The 21,578-nt window shown below is 42.2% G+C and overlaps 1 protein-coding gene across 1 annotated transcript in view; it reads left to right on the top strand.

The window, feature by feature from the left end:
* The window catches only part of LOC112922800 (aldehyde oxidase 2), a 79,803-nt gene that overhangs the window by 5,860 nt on the left and 52,365 nt on the right, over positions 1-21,578 (top strand). Inside the window, exons 5-12 of the mRNA XM_072741323.1 lie at positions 870-996; positions 2,228-2,289; positions 5,083-5,172; positions 7,585-7,665; positions 9,462-9,606; positions 14,288-14,380; positions 18,940-19,091; positions 20,523-20,616. Coding sequence (XP_072597424.1) covers positions 870-996; positions 2,228-2,289; positions 5,083-5,172; positions 7,585-7,665; positions 9,462-9,606; positions 14,288-14,380; positions 18,940-19,091; positions 20,523-20,616 — 844 coding nt within the window. The remainder of the gene's footprint in view (positions 1-869; positions 997-2,227; positions 2,290-5,082; positions 5,173-7,584; positions 7,666-9,461; positions 9,607-14,287; positions 14,381-18,939; positions 19,092-20,522; positions 20,617-21,578) is intronic.

The raw sequence follows: 21,578 nt of genomic DNA, 5'->3' as shown, positions 1-21,578 counted from the left end.
CTGTCATTGTCACAAAGAAGGGAGATAGAGAACTGAAGAATCATAGGTCCAGATCCACCAACACTGCAAGTGCTTCCAGCAGGAGGAGCCCCGAGGGTCTCTGCACTTCACAAGTGAGAATTAACTCCAGGAAAGGTCAGTGAAGGCAAAGGACCCAGCAGAACTTACTAGAGTGTCTGGGGAGATCAGAGAGGATTACACTGAAATCTAGAACAAGGATTCCCAAACTTTAATGTGCTAAGAATCATCTGGGAACTTGTTAAAAATAAAGATCCTGAGTCAGGACGTTTGGACCAGAGGCCTGAGATTTTGCACTTCCTGCAAGCTCCCAGGTGGAACCAACACTGCTGGTCCATGGACTACACTTTAAATAGCAGGGATCTAGGACACAGATCAAAATCTTGGATCTTTGAAAGTAGAACTCCTTTTGAACTAACACAAAAGAATTTGAAGAAGAAAGTAAAGTGAGGTCAACAGTAAGTAGTCTCCAAATTAATCAAAAAGAGGTGGCCCCATGGTCAGAATCAAGATATGGAGATGCTCAGGAAAATAGTTTTTGAAACTTACACATACTTTCCTTATAATTACTGATTTCTGGAGAATTCTTACTCTGAGAATAGAAACTGCGCGCCGCTAATTCCCAGTTAGAAGGATCTGAGCTTGAAAGCTGAATGTGATGATAGAATATGGCTTCTGAGTCACCTCCTCCAGAGCAGCATAGGAAAGGGGATGCTGGCCATCACTGAACAAGGGGAGGGGTGCACTGCTCAGGGACTGGGTTCCACCATGATAAGGGTGGGGCTGAATGTAGACTTTGGTGAGGGGTAGTGACAGCAGAAACACCTGTGATCTTGCACATGTCCTTCCAGGAGAGGATCGCCAAGAGCCATGGCACCCAGTGTGGGTTCTGCACCCCCGGGATGGTGATGTCCATGTACACACTGCTTAGGAACCATCCACAGCCCTCAGAGGAGCAGCTCACAGAAGCCCTGGGAGGTAGGTCTTACACGAGAAAACACCACCACCTGCCTGAGGCTAGGTGGGAATCATGCTTCACACTGCTCCACCTCACTCCTGAGGCCATCCCAAACCCACTGGGATGTTTCTGAGGTAGCCACAGCTCACCTAGGAGCGGAGAAGAATGCCAGAGTGCTGGCTGGAGAGGCGTGCATGGAACACATTATGTGTGGACCACACACCCATCTTGACCTCTCACTTCTCTACGCAGTGACCTATTTGGCTGCCTTCACTAAAGCTGTCATAACAAAGTGCCACCAGCTACATGAGCTAAAACAACAGGAATTTATTCTTTCACAGTTCCAGAGGCTACAAGTCTGAAACCAAGGTGTCAGCAGGATGGTTTTTCCTTGCCTCTTCTTTGTTTCTGGTGGTTGATAGGCATCCTGGCATTCTTTGGCCTACAGATGCGTCACTACAGTCTCTGCCTCAGTCTTCTCATGGCCTTCTCCCTTTTGTACCTTTGTCCAAATTTTCCTTAGGATGGATTAGGATGGGCCTGAATCCAATATGACCCCAATTTAACTTGAGTATATCTACAGAAGACCTATTTCCAAATAAGATCACATTCATGGGTTCCAGGTGTTAGAACTGCAACATATCTTTTTTTGGAAGAAACAATTCAACTCACAACCCTTCACATTTTGAAAGGATGCTTTAAATTTTCCAGTGGGTTTACGTTACTAAAGAGGATTGCCTACTCATATCCATTTTTGCAGGATCAATAAATACCATTTTCAAGCTCAACAATCTCTAAACAAGTCATCTATTAAAAACACAAATTCTTAGATTGAGACCTGAAGAGTGAGCACAGATACACCCTCATAATCTGCCAGTTGCTGGCAGTTGCTTCCTTTATTCTCTTGGCCCCATTACAGAAAATGATAGAGTGCCTTGGAAATGGCCTATATTTTCTTGTTTTAAGATTCCCTGTATCTTATATAAATACATGTTGAATGAACGAATAAACTAATAGAATGAATTCAAATGAGCTCACCAGATAGATGATCCTCTTCTTTAGGACAGAGAATAAAACTGGAATTGATATGGTAGAAAGGTTCATATTCTAAGAAGAGGAAAAAAGCATTGAACAATCTGGAAGATATTTAAACATTCTCAAAAAAAGAAAACTCAACCTAGATCTGTTTTAACTTTCAAAAGAAACCAGTAAAAATAAAGCCTACTGATAAGCGTGCTTCTTCTTTGTAAGGTAATCTTTGCCGCTGCACTGGGTATCGGCCAATTCTTGCAAGTGGAAGGACCTTCTGTGTGGTGAGTAGGTGACTGAGGATACCGTACAGAGCAAGAATGACAGTGACAGGGGGGATCCCTGGGTGGCGCAGCGGTTTGGCGCCTGCCTTTGGCCCAGGGCGCGATCCTGGAGACCCGGGATCGAATCCCACGTCGGGCTCCCGGTGCATGGAGCCTGCTTCTCCCTCTGCCTGTGTCTCTGCCTCTCTCTCTCTCTGTGTGTGTGTGTGACTATCATAAATAAATAAAAAATTAAAAAAAAAAAAGAGTGACAGTGGCAGCTGGTCAAGGCTGGGAATACAGGGGGTTGAATTGTTTAGATCATCGAATAAGACTACAAGGGAGACCAAGTGTGTTAGTTCCAACTAACTCATGAAAATCTTAGCTATTTGTTGAGGCTAGGGCGAAAGTTACACCACCTCTGATGTTCCACATCCCATCACAAAGGGAAGTTGGGTGATCTAACCAGACATCCAGATATCTTCCATGACTCATTAAGCGAAGCATCAGAACAGAACAAGTAGGAGGGCTCCAGCAAATCCAAGGAGATGAGCAGAGGTATGGAATTTACTTTGGAGAGGCAAGATTAGTTCCAAGAATTCAGACTGGCTGGCAAAGTGTAAGCAGGTAAAGAAGCCAAATATACAAAGTGGAATCCACAATTCACCCTAAGTACAAGAACACAGGGAGTTTCCTCCATAACACTGGGTACTTCACTGGGCTGCTGTGAAGATCAAATGAGAAATCATGGGCAAAGCATGCAGCAGAGTCCTGGCTGACACCTAGTTGCTACTGTTTACTGACCATGCTGTTGAGGCGGGATGGATGTGGGCAGTACTGCCTTTATGCCCAAGCAAGGGGGACTCCATATTTTGGAGGGCACTTTGTTGGTCCTCCCCTAGCCATTCTTGGGAGACCATGGAGCCAAGGTGAGTTGTTCAGCTAGACCTTTCACCCTTTTCTAGACCATGCTCCCGATATGGTCTTGACCCCATTCCCAGGCCTGATACCAATGTCTTCCTGAGCCCATCTTCCTAGGGAAGATCATAATGATAGCCAGTGGGTGTACCCCTAGGTTAAATGGTAGCCAACAAACTGGCTGTTTCTGGAGAAAGTGGATACAGCTGAGGCATTCTGACTGGGATGCACACCCACATGTTTGAGGCTCCTCGATACAGAACAGAGCCCGGGTAGGAAGAGGAGGGCAGCAGGCCAAGGCCGGGGCGTCCATTTATACTCTTGCTCTAGTTCCACGAATAGTATAAGAGGTGGGCCTGGACGTAGGTCAGTAGGTGTATCCCTCTCTCCAGAGCCAGGCGTGTCCCAGACTTCTACTGCCACATGGGGGAGCCAAAGTTGATGAGCTGAGAAATAAAATCAATAGCTTGTAAACCCATTAAATTGCCAGTGTAAGTGAAGCACTTGTCAAATATGAATAAAGGAAGTTAAAAGAAACCTCTCTCCCTCTGGAATATGGATGTTATGCACCTTTCTGGACACAGACTCTGGGGATAAAGGCAAAAAATGTGGTTGGAGACCTACCCTGTAGCCAGCTGGCCCCAGGGGCTTTAATGGGTGAAAGAAACTGTGCCCTGGCAGGAATATGTGAGGCTTATATCTACTAGGTCAAGAAAAAACTGGCTACCTCTGTCATAGTTAGCTCATGGCCCATTGTGAATGTTCTCAGAGCTCTGAGTAAGAGAGGAAGCTCTCGTCACTGGACCCAGGTGGTTTTGCCTCTTGGACAGAGTTAGGAAGATGGTACCCTGAAGCATTCGGGCAGAGAACTGGGGTGTCTGAAAGTATTTTACTAGACACTGCGGAGAAACTTTTTAAGGAAGAAAATACTAGAGGTAAGTTTGGAGGAAATGGGAATTGAAGGAACTAGTAAATGGAAACCTGCTGTAAAATTCATCAATTGCCCATTCATTCCCAGCTAATCCCATACAGATCACATATGTCTAGAAGACTTGGTTCCAAAATAGTTTCTTTTTTTTCTGCCTTTATTTTTTTTCTTTTGTTTTAAAGATCTTTATATAAATGATAATATTCCATGTTGTTGAATCTTACAAATACTAGAGAATGAATAAATCATCATTGCCCTAAAAGGCATTATATCAATTAATTCTACCACTAGGAATTCACCTAAAAAAAAAGGTATACACAAAGCTTTCCATGTAATGAACAGAAATGTCCATTATGTTACTTATAATTATACAATGTAGAGAAAAAACCTGTGTATAATAATAGCAAATGTTATGAATATATTATAGACAAACCAGAAGATTGACTAATATATGATTGGCAAAATTAAATTTTAAAGACATTTTAATGATACAGAAGAAGATTTGCAACATAAGTGAATAAACATATAAATGAACAAAACAATAAGCAAATAAATGAACAAAAAGGCAAAATAAAAAGTATATTGTACCATAAATATAGTACAAATATATAATATATAACATATTATTGATGGAATAGGGTAATAATAGTGTCTTCTATGCTTCTCTATATTCTTTATTATTATATGCATTATTATTATGCTGTATATTATATTTTTTGTATATATTACAAATTTTATACATTTCATATGGTCTATATTATCATTTTATTTTTGAAATAAAGCAAAAGAAGAAAGATCTTGTGATTAGCCATGTTCCAGCAAAAACCACCAAAAATAACTACCAAAAGCCTGGAGTCTCACTTATATTGCCGAGCCTTTCGAGGCACACACCCATATACCTAATAAAAAGTTTTTCTCTTTTTTATTAAAAAGTTTTTCATCTCAAGGCATTTATTTCACTGTCCTAGGAGTCAAATGGCTGTCAACAGAGAGGAACAGGAAAATGCTGCTTGGATCCAGGAGGAAATGATTCTTCCTCAGTTGGCAGGGAAAGTGACGTGAGTCCCTCTTTGTTTTGTCCTCTCCCTGAGAGTATTGCTTAATGCTGGCTCAGTGTTAAGACTTTGCTTGTAAATGTTGATAGTCATACTCTGCATTACTTCCAAAACTCCAAAGCACATGCATGAATAAAGCACTTTTCATTTGGAACTCAGTAATGGGGTGATTCAAAGCCAGGCTCTGATTTTCTCTTTCAAGTCTCTGGAAGGATAAAAAAAAAAAAAACATAAAACCACTCAGACAAGAGAAAAAGACCTGCCCCAGCTATGAGGAGTCCCATCCTTGGCTGAGAAAGGGGTTTTGTGCCTACCCCACCTACCCACCCAGAGTTGTCCTTTATCACTGTGTCCCCCCCACCTTTGCAGAGAGAGGGCGCTGCAACCTCAGGAAGGAAGCCTGTCCAAAGGTACATGGCAAGGGCATGATCATCACAGCTGGGAAAACTAGCCTGAAACATTGTAGTCTCTAGCTTTGCTCTCTGAGAGATTCTAGTTTCTCAAAAAGACTCACTGCCAAGTTCTTAAAGGAATTACTTAGAGAAGTTGGAATAAGGATAAAATAGTCTACTTCCTATAGACAAGGAAATCTGAGAACAGAGCTGTCCTTAGATGAAACTGAGCCCATCATCCCCCTGCTGTAATTATTTCTATCCCACACACCTACCTTGTTCCCATTCATGGCCTCCCACTGTGACCTCATTTTGGTCTGAAGAAAGTGTGCAGTGAAATAGAGAGCGTTATTGCCAAAGAAGGTTGGCTGCACCCCCACCCCACAACTACCTCACAGAGGATCAGTGCACCTCAGAGGAGTCCATACATTCTAAAGTCTGGTTCTCAATTTTGCAGCCTCAGGGAGTCAATCTGGGCAATGACTGGGCTCTGGAGATCATGTGATTCACTTTAACCAAACTTGAAAAAACATGATATTTAAATTGGAATGTGCCCTAATATTTATTTACAGAACACAATTTTAAAGTGGATCTTATGGTCACTGAGCTGCATGTTCTTTCCCTATAGGAGAACACACATAGGAAGCCACATTATAATGAGGTTGCTCAGTGAGCATGGATGCAGAGCAATTGGGTAATTTTAAGGGTAATATAGAAAACCCCTCTCTTCCACCAGGGTAGACCTCTGGATGGCGGGTGTCTGCCCCATGACTCTCCCTTCTCTTAAAGCTCTGTTAAGATCTTCTATTATTAAGTCCTGGCCTAACACTTGATTGGATGAACTTTTAATTCCTCAGATCTGATTCATTATGCTTGTTTTACATTTTCATTCTCAAACACAATCTTATTTCTAGGTTTTAGAGATACACCACATAATTGCCCCCGGGTACTGCCTACTTTTCTAATTGTAGCTAATGCAAAAACTGATCGTTCAGATATTGGCCTATAATTCCTCAATCTGGAGTCTTACTAAGAAACTTTATAAGGAAGAGTTGCAAGTTTCCATTCTGGAACCTGGGAAGACCCCAGACAAATAGAAAAAGAGAGGAAGTGTTGGACAAATGTCAGGTCTATTTCACCTAATTGTCATGATTACCTTTCAAAATATGCATTATTTCCATTTAATCTTTAGAGAGGTTAAGTACCTTTCCACTGGGAGGGTCAGGGATCCAAGTCATGGCAAAGCTGAAAATGAACCCAGATTTGCCCCCAGTGTCTACCCATGCTCTCCTCCACTACACAGACCTCTAGCTCTGCTTCCCATGGTTCTCCCAGTTTGCCTTACCTCTTCAGGAATGTTTTTTGGGAATAAGTGTTTCCAAAGCTAAAACAGGTCTCTTTTAGACAAGATTAGAGTTTGGGTAACCTTTCATTGTGCGTTTGATTCCTAATTGGTAAAAATGAAGATGATAATTTACTTTCCTTATATAACTGTTGTGAGGACTAAGCATATTATTAATACATGTAAAAGCCCTTGGAATGCAACTTTCCATAAATGTTAGCTATTGTTATTAAAATTAGTGTGTGTGTGGGGGGGGGGTGTTTAAGCATAGGCATGTATATCTAGTCATTTTTATTAAACTTAAGGATTTCTCAGAGCCGTTAGCATTTTGAACCCTGACTTGACAGGTGAGAGGACAGTGGCTGGGGGACAGGGGAGACAAGTCCCCAAACTTAATGACCCTTGTTCGTTTCTCATATACTGCCGTAGTGTGACATAGGACTCTGAACTATTTCAGAGAACACTCTTTTCTTTAGTATTATATCAGTAGCAAATCAGTATTTCTCTTACAACAAAATTCTTATTTAACACTTTGATTACATTTGAACCATTTCCCATTACTCTCGCGTTAGGAGAGTAGGAGAGTTATTACTATGCTCATTTTTCCTAATTAAGGTAAAGAATAAAATGCTGTTTCCAGTTCAGCTGGGCTGACAAGGCCATCTTCTGCCCTTTATAAAGATTTGCACAGAGTTATTTGCGGAAGACGAGTTCCAACCCCTGGACCCTACCCAGGAGCTCATATTTCCCCCGGAACTCTTGGTAAGATGAGTTGAGTGCTTTATGCGTTTATGTAAATGTCACTGGTTATAAAGTCAGCTTTATAGAACCACCCTTTCCTTCCTGTGAAGTTGTCAAACTGTGGAAATATTTAATCACATCAAGAAGCCTGTCCTCACCCAGCTCACCAAGCCCTCCCTGCCTGATGCCCTGGACACACTCCCTGAAGCTTCAGCTAAGGCTATTTGTTGGATGATTTGGTCATTAGTCTCATCGTTGTCATCTGTAGTGTGTCCCTGTTGACTGTCCGAGCCATCCAACTTTGCTCAGCTTCTAACTTGGTCTTCCAGCCACTCTGGTACATTGACCCCAAGGAGCACCTCCAGGGCCCTCCCTGAGCCTCCCTCTTCCCTCTCTCAGCATCTCTCTCCTCTCTGACTTCCAGTGGTTCCATCCTTTAAAACATCTATTTCTAAAGGGGGTTCTTATGTGTTTGTTCACTCATTCAACAAATATCAATCATCCAGCAACGTGCCAGGTACTGTTCTAGGACTAAATATACAGCAATGCTTAAAACTAATACAAAAACCTACCCTCGAGGAGTTTAACCTGGTAGAAATGATAGATAATAACCAAGATAACAGATCAGAGATACAGTGTATTAACCAGTGAGAAGTGGTAAGAAGAAAAATAATAATAAAACAGAGAAGGGAGCTAGAATACTGGCCAGGGAAGAGTTCCCTGAGAAAGCAACATTTGATAGAAGTTCTAGCAGAAGTGAGGGAGCAGCCTCGAAGGTATGGGGAAAAGCATTCCAGGCAGTGCACACACCAAGAGCAAAGGTGCTAAGAAGAGGAGAATGCCTGCCCTGACCCAGGGGCAGAGCAGGGTCCAGCCCCGCTGGAGCAAGGGAACGAGGTTGGAAAGCCACTGGGGAACAGACCATAAGGACTCAGGCTTCTGACTTTCACCCTGCGAGAAATGAGAAATGATTAGGGAGGTTGGACAGGGGAGGGGCAGGCTCCTATTAATTCTGTGATGGGATATGGGATCGTTCTGGCTTTTGGGATGGGACTAGCCTGCCAAGGGGCACAGGACGGAAAGGCGAGCCTAGTCAGTGCTAACACTGTCCTGAGAGAGGGTGGTACTGGACCAGGCTGCCAGCACGTAAGTAAGTAAGAGAGTGGATTCTGGATATATTTGGAAGGAGAGCCAACAAGATTTGCTGCTGGATGTGATGTGGGGCGTGGGACAGAGAGAGAGAGATCAAGGTTGACTCTGGGGCTTCAGACAGCTGAAAAGAGGAGTGGCCATTTACAGAGAGGGGAAAGACCTCAAGAAGAGCAGGATATTTTTTTGATGGGGGATCCTTTTTGGGGGCTTTGAAAAGGATGGGCTATGAGGAGCTCAGTTTGAGATATGTTAAACCTGAGATGCCTATTAGACATCTAAGAAGAGACATCAAGTTCTCATTCAGAGCTATGAATTTGGATTTCAGAGGAAAAGTCCAGACTGATGATAGTAATTTAGGAGTATTAGTATAATTATGATTTTTAAGGCCATGATACTGAATTGTGTTCAGTTAGTCTATACTGAGACAGGTGCCAGCCTATATCATCACTTGCTTGCAAAGAGCTACATATACTAATAAATCTTAAGTTAAAGAAGTTAATATCTAATTACGGAAATACAGGCTTTAGTCAATGGGTGTAGTGAGTATCTTTTCAGTCAAGTGGACCCCATGTACTCCTGAAATCTCTCTAGAGGACCATACCTCCGTCTGGGATCCTGGAAGACAGGTGTGCACTTGTGCATACATACTTGTCCTTTGCACTTAGAGAATGGCAGAGAAGCCAGAAAAACAAACTCTGACCTTTCATGGAGAGAGGGTTACCTGGATCTCCCCTGGCACCCTCAAGGATCTCCTGGAGCTGAAAGCAAAACATCCTGAAGCCCCTCTCATCTTGGGCAACACCTCACTGGGTGAGTGATTATAATGTTTCCCACGCCACTGTTAATGCCGAGCTGAACTTCCTGTCCTCTAGTTTGCCCTCAGCCTACGAAAACTACTTTTTAAGGACAAAGCCTCATCCTTTATTATAAAAATATTATAATAGTATACTACAAAATATATATAATAATAGTATATTATAAAATATATATTATATTAGTATATAGTATAGTATATTTATATTACAAAATATACCTACAAAATATACTATTACATATCATATAATTATCAAAATATACTATTACAAACATATTACAAAATATACTATTACATATCATATAATTATCTAATTATTTCTATAATTTAATATATAAATAATATCTACATATTGTATATATTATATATTAGAATAATAGAATAGTATATATTATATATTAGAATAATAAAATATATAATATAATAATATATATTATGTATTATAATAATGATGAGTGATGCCTATACCCTGGGAGTATGCAGCATGATCCCCTGAGATGTGGGGGGAAAATATTAGAGGGTCTTTTTTTATCATTTAATTTATCTTGTCCTTTTTAATTTTGTTTTTGTTAAATAGTGAGTAGATATAATAGAGGTTTGTAAAATACGTATGGTCACATTAATAGTGCACACCCAGTTATCACCTATGCCCAGTTTAAGAATGAGAACTTTACCAAAAACTTTGAAAGCCCCATGAGCCCTCCCAAACCACATCCCCTTCCCTTCCCTTCCTCTCAGAAGCACTCATTAGTCTGAATGTGGCGATGGTCAGTCACTTTCTTGTTTTTACAATTTTACCACATGTATTTGAGTGTTTGGGCAATATGTCATTTACTTTAGCATATTTTTGAACTTCATATAAATAGACTGGCACAGTATTATTCTTCTTTGTTCGTTTTGTATGTTCAATGTTCTTGACCTGAAATACACTCAGTGTTGCAGGTGACTGCTGGATTTCATTGTATGACTGTACAATTTGTTCATCCATTCCACTGTTGAAGGACATAGAGTGTTTTCCAAGTTTTGGCTATTATGATTATTCTTTTTTATTATTAAGTTTTTTATTTAAATTCCACTATAGTCAACATACAGTGTTATATTAGTTCCAGGTGTACAATATGGTGATTCAATAATTCTATATATTGCTCAGTGCTCATCATGGTAAGTGTAGTCTTTAATCCCCATCACCGGGAATCCCTGGGTGGCTCAGCGGTTTAGTGCCTGCCTTCGGCCCAGGCATGATCCTGGAGTCCGGGAATCGAGTCCCGCATCTGACTCCCTGCATGGAGCCTGCTTCTCCCTCTGCCTGTGTCTCTGTGTCTCTCATGAATAAACAAATGAAATCTTAAAAAAAATAAAGCTTTAATCCCCATCACCTATTTCACCCATTCACCCACCCACCTCCCCTGTAGTAACTATCAGTTTGTTCTCTGTAGTTAAAAATCATTTCTCAGTTTGTCCCTCTTCCTTTTTTTTGCCTTTACTCATTTGTTTTGTTTCTTAAATTCTGCATATTAGTGAAATTATATGTTATTTGTCTTTCTCTGACTGACTTATTTCACTCAGCATTTTGCCCTCTAACTCCATCCATGTCATTGCAAATGGCAAGATTTCATTCTTTTTTATGGCTGAGTAATATTCCATTATATATATGCCACATCTTCTTCATTCATTCATCTATTGATGGACACTTCCGCTGTTTCCATAATTTGCCTTTTGTAAAAAAATGTTGCAATAAACATAGGGGTGCATGCATCCCTTTGAATTAGTGTCTTTGTATTTTGGGGATAAATACCCAGTAATGCAATTATTGTATCAAAGGATAGTTCTACTTTTAACTTTTTGAAGAAACTCCATACTGTTTTTCACAGTGGTTGCAGCAGTTTGCATTCCCACTAATAGTGCATGAGTATTCCTTTTTTCTTCTTGTTTCTTGTGTTTTTTATTTTAGCCATTCAGACAGGTGTGAGGCGATGTCGTACTGTAGTTTTGATTTGCATTTCCCTGATGATGAGTGATGCTGATCATCTTTTCATGTGTCTGTTAGCCATCTGTATGTCTTCTTTGGAGAAATATCTGTTCATGTCTTCTGCCCATTTTTAATTGGATTATTTGGTTATATAAGTTCTTTACACATTTGGGATACTAACCTTTTATTGGATATGTCATTTACAGATATCTTCTCCCATTCGGTAGGTTGCCTTTTAGTTTTGTTGATTGTTTCCTTTGCTGTGGAGAAACTTTATTTTGATAGAGTCCCAGTAGTTTGTTTTTACTTTTATTTCTCTTGCTTTGGAATTCATATCTAGAAAAATGTTACTACGGATAATGTCAGAGAGATTACTGCCTATGTTCTCTACTAGGATTTTTGTGGTTTCAGATCTTACAGTTAGATTTTTAATCCATTTTGAGTTTATTTTTGTGTATGGTGTAAGAAAGGGGTCCAGTTTCATTCTTTTGCAAGTAGCTGTTCAGTTTTCCCAGTACCATTTGTTGAAGAAACTGTCTTTCTCCCATTGTATATGTTTGCCTCCTCTGTCAAAGGTTAATTGACCAAATAATTGTGGTATAATTCTGAGTTTTCTATTCTATTTCATTGATTATGTGCCTATTTTTATGCCAGTACCATACTTTTTTTAAAGATTGATTATTTGTTTGTTTGTTTGTTTGTTTGTTTAAAAGAGAGCATGAGCAGGGAGGAGGGGCAAAGAGAGAGGTAGAAGCATACTCCCCACTGAGCAGGGAAGCCCAATGCAGGGCTCTATCCCAAGACCCTGAGATCACAACCTGAGCTGAAGGCAGACACTTAATCAACTCAGTCACCCAGGCCCCCCTCACCATACTGTTTTGATTACTGTAGCTTTGTAATGTGATTTGAAGTTTTGAATTGTGATACCTGCAATTTTGCTTTTCTCTTTCAAGATTGCTTTGGTTATTCAGGCTCTTTCATGGTTCCATACAAACTTTAGGATTATTTGTTCTAGTTCTGTGAAAAATGCTGTTGGTATTTTGATAGAGATTGCATTAAATCTGTAGTTAGCTTTGGGTAGCATAGACATTTAACAATATTTGTTCTCCCAACCCATGAGCATGGAATGTCATTTCTTTGTGTCATCTTAAATTTCTTTCATCAATGTTTTATAGTTTTCAGAGTACAGGTCTTTAATCTCTTTGGTTAAGTTTATTCCTAGGTATTTTGTTATTTTTGGTGTCATTGTAAATGGGATTGTTTTCCTAATTTCACTTTCTGCTACTTCTTTTTTAGTGTATAAGAATGCAATGGATTTCTATACAATTGATTTTATATCCTGCAACTTTACTGAATTCACTTATCAGTACTATGTTGTTGTCATTTTTGGTGGCGTCTTTACAGTTTTCTATAAATAGTATCATGTCATCTGCAAATAGTGAAAGTTTTACTTCTTTCTTACCAATTGGGTGCCCTTTATATCTTTTTGTTGTCTAGCTGCTATGGCTAGGACTTCCAGTACTGTGATGAATAAAAGTCCACTGAGTGGACTGACTTTAGGGGAAAAGCACTGTTTTTCCCCCTTCAGTATGATGTTAGTCATGGGGTTTTCATAAAAGGATTTTATGATGTTGAGATATATTCCCTCCAAACCTTTGTCAAGGGTTTTTATTATGAATGGATGTTGTACTTTGTAAATGCCTTTTCTGCATCTATTGAAATGATCATATGGTTTTTATCCTTTCTCTTATTGATGTGATGCATCACGTTGATTGATTTGTGAATATTGAACCACCTTTGCCGTTCATTTCCCAGGAATGAATCCCACTTGATCATGGTGAATGATTTTTTTAATGTATTGTTGGATTCTGTTTGCTAGTATTTCATTGAGGATTTTTGCGTCTATGTTCATCAGCGATATTGGCCTGTAGTTCTCTTTTTAAGTCATGCCTCTATTTGGTTTTGGTATCAGAGTGATACTGGCCTCACAGATTTCCTCTTTTATTTTTTGGAATCATTTGATAAAAATAGGTATTAACTCTTCTTTAGGTGTTTGGTAGATTTCACCTGTGAAGCTCTCTGGTCCTAGACTTTAGTTTGTTGGGAGTTTTTTTTATTACTGATTCAAATTGCTAGTAATTAGTGTTTTCAAATTTTCTTTTTCTTCCTACTTCATTTTTGGTAGGTTATATGGTTGTTTGTTTTTGTTTTTTAAGATTTTATTTATTTATTCATGAGACACAGAGAGAGAATCAGAGACACAGGCAGAGGGAGAAGCAGTCTCCTTACATGGAGCCGGACGCAGGACTCAATCCCCAGACTGGGATCAGGCCCTGAGCCAAAGGCAGACGCTCAACCGCTGAGCCACCCAGGCGTCCCGGGTTATATGTTTCTTATTATGACTATTCTTATGTATGTCTCCTGGTGCCAATGTATCAGAGCTTTCTGATAATCTCCCATCCATTCTGTTTTCTATTTCTATTCACATATAGTGAATGTATAAATAAGTAAATACATATACTGGGAGAGCATCCTTATAAATTTACTTTGAAGGGTATATAGCCACTGCCTTTACATCTATATACATCTATATTATTATTCATTTTTTTAAATTAGTATCTGAATATTTTTATGAGAAACTTTCAACACCAAAAAGAGGGCATTTATCTTTCCTAAATCTCTCTAAAATATATATATTTACTTTTCAGGACCTGCAATGAAATCTCAAGGACATTTTCACCCAATTATCCTCTCTCCTGCTAGGATTTCTGAGCTCAGTGTGGTATCTAAAACAAGTGAGGGTGAGTTCCTGGTATTCTTCGTAAAACATTAGTGAACTAATCCCTGCACTAAGCTTACACTTCCCAAGGAGCTTGGAACCTACTTATATGTTTGTCTTGTCTGGCCTATTTCTAATTCTTCATCATTTTTCTGATGTGATATAATATCCCTACTACAAAACCTTACCATCAAAATTTTTGCATAGAATATGAGGTATTCAGATTATATCATTCAAGACCTTGTAGTCACCTGCAGGATTCTTGCCTATAAAATGCCATAGTGATCTAAAGACAATAAATTTACAGTGAAATTTTGATAGGAAGATAGCAAGAGAACTAGTGCTAACCATCAGTTGAAAAATCAATCCCCAGGAGGGAGGATTTTGGAAGGAGAAAGTAGGAGAACTATCTGACACTTGAATGCTACTTATTTCATGTGGATAACGGCAAGAGGTAAAATGAGACAAAGACTTGCCCAGGTGAGCACCCTCCGTCCCTGACAACGTCCTTAAGGGCCTCCTACAAGCAAATACTACTGATCATGCAAGGTGGAACTCACAAAGTAGGAAGAAAACATGTGAGATTTGCCTTCAAGATGCAGAGTAAACCTTTTGATAAAAGGAACCTTATTTTATTCCTTTCCTCATCCCCCAGAGCTCCAGGCATGTAAGTACCTGCAAATAAATACATGCATGGAAGTGCTCAGTTCAATGACTGACTAATGAATTAATGGTGAAAAAAATGAGTGAATGAGTGGATTAGGAACTTGAATTTGGGATGCAGTGGTAATGATGACTTTCTTAAGTCATCTTGGGCAACAAGATGGTGGACTGAACTGAGAGCTGAGTCAAGACTAACTTGTGGGCCATTGTGCGCTCGTGGGCATCAGTGATAGCCAGGGGAGGGGACCTGCCTTGGCTGTATCACTGTCATCCAGGAGTCCTACCTTCCTGGCTTCTAACCATCATCAGCCAAACTTAGACTGTGCTGCAGACCAGCAAGCATGCCTGTCCCTGGCATTACCCTACCCATTTGCCAGGGAAGGGACCCTTCCTGGTTTTCCCAGCACTGCGGCTTCACAGCTTCAGCCTCAGGACAATCCAGACAGCACACCTGAATGTCACTCAGAAAATGAGGGGAATATGCTTAGATTCCCTCAAAATCTTGGCGATAACAGAAGGGAGAGAAGAGAGAGTAGTAGAATGGGTGGATTGGGAGCAGAGATAACCAGTATAAGCAAGAGGTTAAGGCAGGAAAACCCTTCCCAAATCTTCACCCCAGATATCAGTTAGCCCACAGTTTTCAGACTTTTCTAGCACAACCGTGTCCTCAAAACAAATCTTAAACAGAATAAGTAAATGAAAATATGTTGTTCTATTTGGAGGAGAGGGGAGATTTTTCACCATCACCCTGTCACTGAGCCCCCTTATGTCTGTGCTTGAGAGGATGCTTCAGAGCACAGTTCAGAGTCCCCAGTGTAACCCCAATCCCTCATTTTAGGAATTCCTCATGAGGAAGCCAAGAAGCAAAAGAAGAGTAGACTTGCCCAAGGTCCCCAAACTGGCTGGTGGCCAGGTCACCAAGCCACACATCTCCCATTTCCAACTCAGAACTCTTTTCCTTACTTGATGAGCCTTCCCCCAGGCCCACCCTGTGGCCTGCAGTTGTTGGAATGGACTGCTCAGTTTGGATATGCAAACAAAGCATAGCCAGATTCTGAAATCTGAAGAATCCATATGCCAGCCTCAGGCCCTCTTAAAATTAAAGTGTGAGTTCCCTCTAGTGGCAGAATGTTCCCCCAAGAACATTTCCCAAGGTTCTCAAACTTTTCCCAAGGCCCAGAAGACTGCCAAAACAGATGAGACTGTTGAGGGAGGAGTACATTGGAGCCAGATGTGTGTTCCCCCTTCCCAGGACCCCTCCCTGAATAAATTTCTGTGAAGGCTTATGTTTGTTTAAATTTGGCATGCTGATCCATATCAGTGTACGTTTTCCCCCTCAAAAATCTTTAGTATAGTAAGTGCTCCAGAAAGTCCCTACATCTTTATCCCGTAGACCCATGAACTCTGAAAAGCATGAAGTTAAAACCCACATTCTGAAAATTAAGTAAAGTTGAAGCTCTTTCTAATTCTATTGGAAGACAAGCGAGGTTTTGTGACCAAAGATGGAATGAAATAGGAATAGGAATATAGTAAATAGAATTTTCTCGGTATAGCTGTGTCAAGCCTGGCACAAAGTCAGGGGGTAATGTGAGCAATGCAGAAATAGAGCAGAGCAGACAGCAAGCATTTTATTTTCCTCTGGGGCTGAACTGCCCTGTTTACCTGTGTCAGATAAGAGATGGTCATGCTGGTCTATATGATGCTTCTGACCTTAAAAGAATAACAACAACATCTTTTTTGTTTCTGACTTCTTCCCCATGAATAAGGCTCTGGGACTATAGGGCAGGAGGGATTGCATGACAGGAAGCAAGCTTGGACTTCCCAGTGCTCCTGAAAGCAAAAGCATGGCCAGTATTTTTGCAGAAGTTAAAAACCAAGCTGCAATGGACCCTGGATAGGAAGAAATGAACCATCACTGATGGGCCTGGGATGTGCTCCCATGTTATGGAGTGCCTTTTATGAAACCCTGGGCAGTAATAGGGTGAGGACTCTAGACTGAGACATTCCAGGAAGGAGGAGAAGTTGAGTTACCTTTAGACAAGATTTGCTTAGTATAAGGATAATAAGGAACAGATAGTGGTTTCCCTAATCAGTTAGGTTAGCTGTGATTATTGAAGCTGCAGGTATGTTATGTGTATGAGGATATGTTGGCAGGGGTGGGGGAAGTATTTTACCAAGTACATTTTTAATATTGATAAAAGATAAAGCTAGGTGGGAGGGTAAAATATTCTCAAAGATTAATCCACAAGAGGAAAATCAAAGCCTGGCCCAAAACCTGATGAAAACAGACTAACTGAAGTTAGAACTCAGCCCTCAAAGTGATGTCAAATCAGACTCTATGTGTGAGCTATTCGTTCTACAAACCCAGGGAAGTCAAGGATTAATTTTATTTTATTTTTTTTTAAGATTTTATTTATTTATTCACGACAGACACAGAGAGAAAGAGAGAGGCAGAGACACAGGCAGAGGGAGAAGCAGGCTCCATGCAGGGAGCCTGACATGGGACTCGATCCGGGGTCTCCAGGATCACACCCCGGGCTGAAGTCTGCACTAAACCACTGGGCCTGGGATCCCTGGGTGGCGCAGCGGTTTGGCGCCTGCCTTTGGCCCAGGGCGCGATCCTGGAGACCGGGATCGAATCCCACATCAGGCTCCCGGTGCATGGAGCCTGCTTCTCCCTCTGCCTGTGTCTCTGCCTCTCTCTCTCTCTCTCTCTCTGTATGACTATCATAAATAAATAAAAATTTAAAAAAAATAAAAAAATAAAAAAAAAATAAATAAACCACTGGACCACTGGGGCTGCCCCCCAAGGATTAATTTTAAAGGCCAACTAAGTGATCTCCTGACGGTTTGGGTGACTTCTTCACTTTCAAAGATTGATCTAAACCCTTTCATCCCTACTGTAGGGAAACCCCAAAGCTGGTACTAATACCCTGCCAATACTCACAAGTATGCCTGCAACACCTGTAAATTTTTAATTACTTCCTTGTCGAGTAGCAAATAACATTGCCCCAATCCTCCTGGGTGCTCTCCCATCATTCCCACTGCCCTGGCCACCCCAGTGTTCCCACACCCAATAACACCTAATATAATACCCAGGGAAGCTCCCTGCATCCAGGAGCTGTTTTCATTCTGATTGGCTGGCATCCTCTTGGAACTGGTTGTCAAGGATTTTGAGTATCAACACTACCTGTAGAGGTGCAAATCACCAGTCATAGCATTTTTGAGGGGCACCTGGGTGGCTCAGACAGTTAGGCATCTGCCTTCGGCTCAGGTCATGATCCCAGGGTCCTGGAATTAAGCCCTGTGTCACACTCCCTAATCAGAAGAGAGTCTGCTTCTCCCTCTCCCTCTGCCACTCCCCACTGCTTATGCTCTCTCTGTCAAATAAATACATGAATAAAATCTAAAAAAAAAAAAAAAATTTAAAGCATTAAATTTAAATTAAAGCATTACAGACAATGCTCTAGGCAATTGAAAGTCCTTTGTCATTTTTTAATGCCATCAAATTTATTCCCCTTAATCACGAAACAGTTTCGCATAATTTCACTGTGTTCAGTCAGGAGAGGGTAGAGAAAGGTTCTAACAGGGTCTGCTACCTACTAGTTGTCACTGTGAGTCCCTCTTTCTAGCCTCTATTTCATTGCATTTGTCTACAGAAGAGTACAGACCATCCCAGGGGTTCCTCTTGGCTACACAAGAGAACTACCTGAGGAGTCCTTGAAAAAGCCACATGTCCAAAAATTCTGACTTCATTGATCTGGGAGTGAGGGATCTGTGCTGTTTTACGTTCCCAGCGGTTCCCCGTGCAACCAATGTAGAGAGCAAATGCACCAGTGGAATACTAAGGCCCCAGCACCATGATTATAACTCAGTTGCTCCTCTCATGTCACCTATAAAAAACAATTTGCCTCCTAGGACTGATAATAGGTGCTGGCTGCAGTCTGGCCCAAGTGAAAGACATTTTGGCTGAGCGAGTTTCTGAGCTTCCAGAGGAAAAAACTCAGACATACCGAGCCCTGCTGAAGCAGCTGAAGAGTCTGGCGGGCCAGCAGATCCGGAATATGGCAGTACGTTCCGGGGTCTCCTCCTGGTGCAGATTCTGTGGGCCAATCACGCGACACGCTGCACCTATTTCTTAATCTCACTGCAGTGCTGAAATAAGCATCAGCAGAATCAGTATGCAAAAAGGTCTCAGCAGATTGAAACAACAGGCACGATAAATAAATATTTAATACTTAATAAGCATTATTAAAAATATATTTTAAAAGACTCTGAGTCAAGCTCAATCTAATAGCCAAGTAGTAATGCAGGTGGGGAAGGGAGGTCATAGCTTTCCTACTTTCATGATAAGACCATCAAAGAACCTAATCTAGTTTTAGAAGCCATTAACAGAAGTTTAGTACCTAAAACAAGGAGGGTAGTCTTCTCTACTCCATACTGTTCAGACCGCAGCTCTGATCTGAGAGTCACAGTTTAAAGTCTGGCTGTTTCTGACCTCAGAAAAAAAGCAGAAGAGGCACAGTTAGGTTTTCAAAATATACTTGCTCCCTCTGCTACGGACCCCTAATGGAGTGTCAGAAATCCTTGGGATATGGGGAATTAAGGGAGGACATATTTCCTTCGAAAAAGCTCTTCAAGTGATTCCAAAATAGTCTCTCCTCCTGCCAAGAACTCTAACACCTTGCAGCCTGGCAAGGAGATGGTGGCAGGAGGGTGAGAGGTATGGTGGGGGATGGAACATCAGAGGGATCATGAGAGCTGCCTTCAAATGCTTATAGATTCATGAGGGCAGATGTGATTAGATGTATGATAGGGGAGAGTCCAGGGAGGCAAAGTCAGCTCAGCGGAAACTAGAGCTGTTCGCAGAGGACTGGGAGGACTGGGAACGTCCTCATCCACGTCCCAGCCCAGACCGTGGCAAGCCAGGGTGGTCCCTGGAGGCTCCATCGCTATGTGGGGTGGAGAGTATGAAGTTGAACAGCCAGTCATTTCCCTCCCATGTTCTGAGATGCTAGTGGCTCAACAAGATCCAAGAAGAGCAAGAGGGCAACCGGCTCTCAGCAGTGTGGTCCCCAGAGCCCCAGCACAGCCACATGGGTTCTGGCCATCTTGGAGGCAGTGCTGGGCACAGGACAGCACCTCTGGAGCTGACACCACAGCCCCCTGTGCCGTGGCCAAGCCTGAGTTGGCGCTGGTTCAGAATGGGCCATGGAGCCCCCTACTTGGGCTTGAGTCCCAGTCCTGCCCCTTCCTCACTAGGATACCGTGGTCAAGACTCATAATTTCTCTGTGTCCCAGTGTCCTCATCTGAAAAATGGGGATAATGGCATCAATTTCATTGGGTTGTTGAGAGAAGTGAGTAACTTCCTGTCCCTCTGCCAGGAAGACCAAGACTCCTTGTGACACTTTCACTGCAAGAGGACCTTAAGCAAGTGCATATAGGGTGTTGGGCATAGGGTGGGGATAAAATGACCAAGGCTATAACTCTCTCTCTTTAGTCCTTAGGGGGACATATTATAAGCCGGCACTGCTATTCGGATCTGAATCCAATTTTGGCTGTGGGCAACACTACCCTCAATCTGGTATCAGTAGGTAAGCTACCCCAGAACATTCTGAACTGCACCTAAGATTTTCCGTCTTTCTTTTAGGGAATTGTTGTAAGTGAAAGCCCTGGTCTCTAGCTCTTAATCCATCACGGGGAGGAGGGGGGGGTGGGCGGACACACCACTCAAGATCCTAGAGGAAGACACACTGAGGCAGGGAGTGGCTAGTGCTTCCTTCTGGCACCACACCCCTCACCCTACCGTAGCTGTGGGACAGCCAGGGGTGGTGTTCAGAGACTGAGCTGGAGGCCCTCTGCTGCCTGAGAACTGCTCCCTCCTCCTCTCCATGCCCACCCTTCTAAGCTGTGGTGCATGAGGCCACAAGTCTCGGGAAGACACACTGCAGACACTGTGGGCCCTCTGGGCGCGGGGGGGGGGGGGGGGGGGGGGGAGGCAATGATTAATTTTACACACTGGCTGAAAATATCATTCCCTGGGGGCCGCTCCATGCAGAACCACCCTCGTCTCCCTGGAAACCTCCTGTGCCTCCACTGCTCCAAGGATGCCGACACGCCCCTTTGCTGGGCACTAACTGTGCCAGGCTGTGCTGGACACACACACACGTGCTGCACACAGCACGTCTAGTACATCCAACCTCCTGGCCAAGGTCACTCATAGAGACAGACACGGGCGGGGGGGGGGAACCATTGTCTGCAACAAGCCGTCTCTCCAGGGCCTCTACGTCTCCCTGCCATCACGCCTCCCCAGTCCTCACCCACGGCCCATCAGATACTGCCCCTTCCATCCATCTCACTTGGCCAGCTGCCGTTTGCCCCTCCTATGGGCTGACTGGACCCAAGGACTAGGGTGCAGGAAAGCAACCAATCTGCTCCCCACGTGAACTTTGGGGATGTGTCCAACCAGGAATTATATCACAGGCAACGTAACCCTCCCAAGGGGTTTGTTGGCCATAATATGATCCCATCCCTAGCTGGTAGGAAGTGTTGGGAG

The sequence above is a fragment of the Vulpes vulpes genome, chromosome 16 (genome assembly GCF_048418805.1).
Source record: "Vulpes vulpes isolate BD-2025 chromosome 16, VulVul3, whole genome shotgun sequence".
NCBI classification, from domain to species: Eukaryota; Metazoa; Chordata; class Mammalia; order Carnivora; family Canidae; genus Vulpes; species Vulpes vulpes.
The sequence above is the reverse complement of the archived record's forward strand: the minus strand, read 5'-3'. Positions and strand labels throughout refer to the sequence as shown.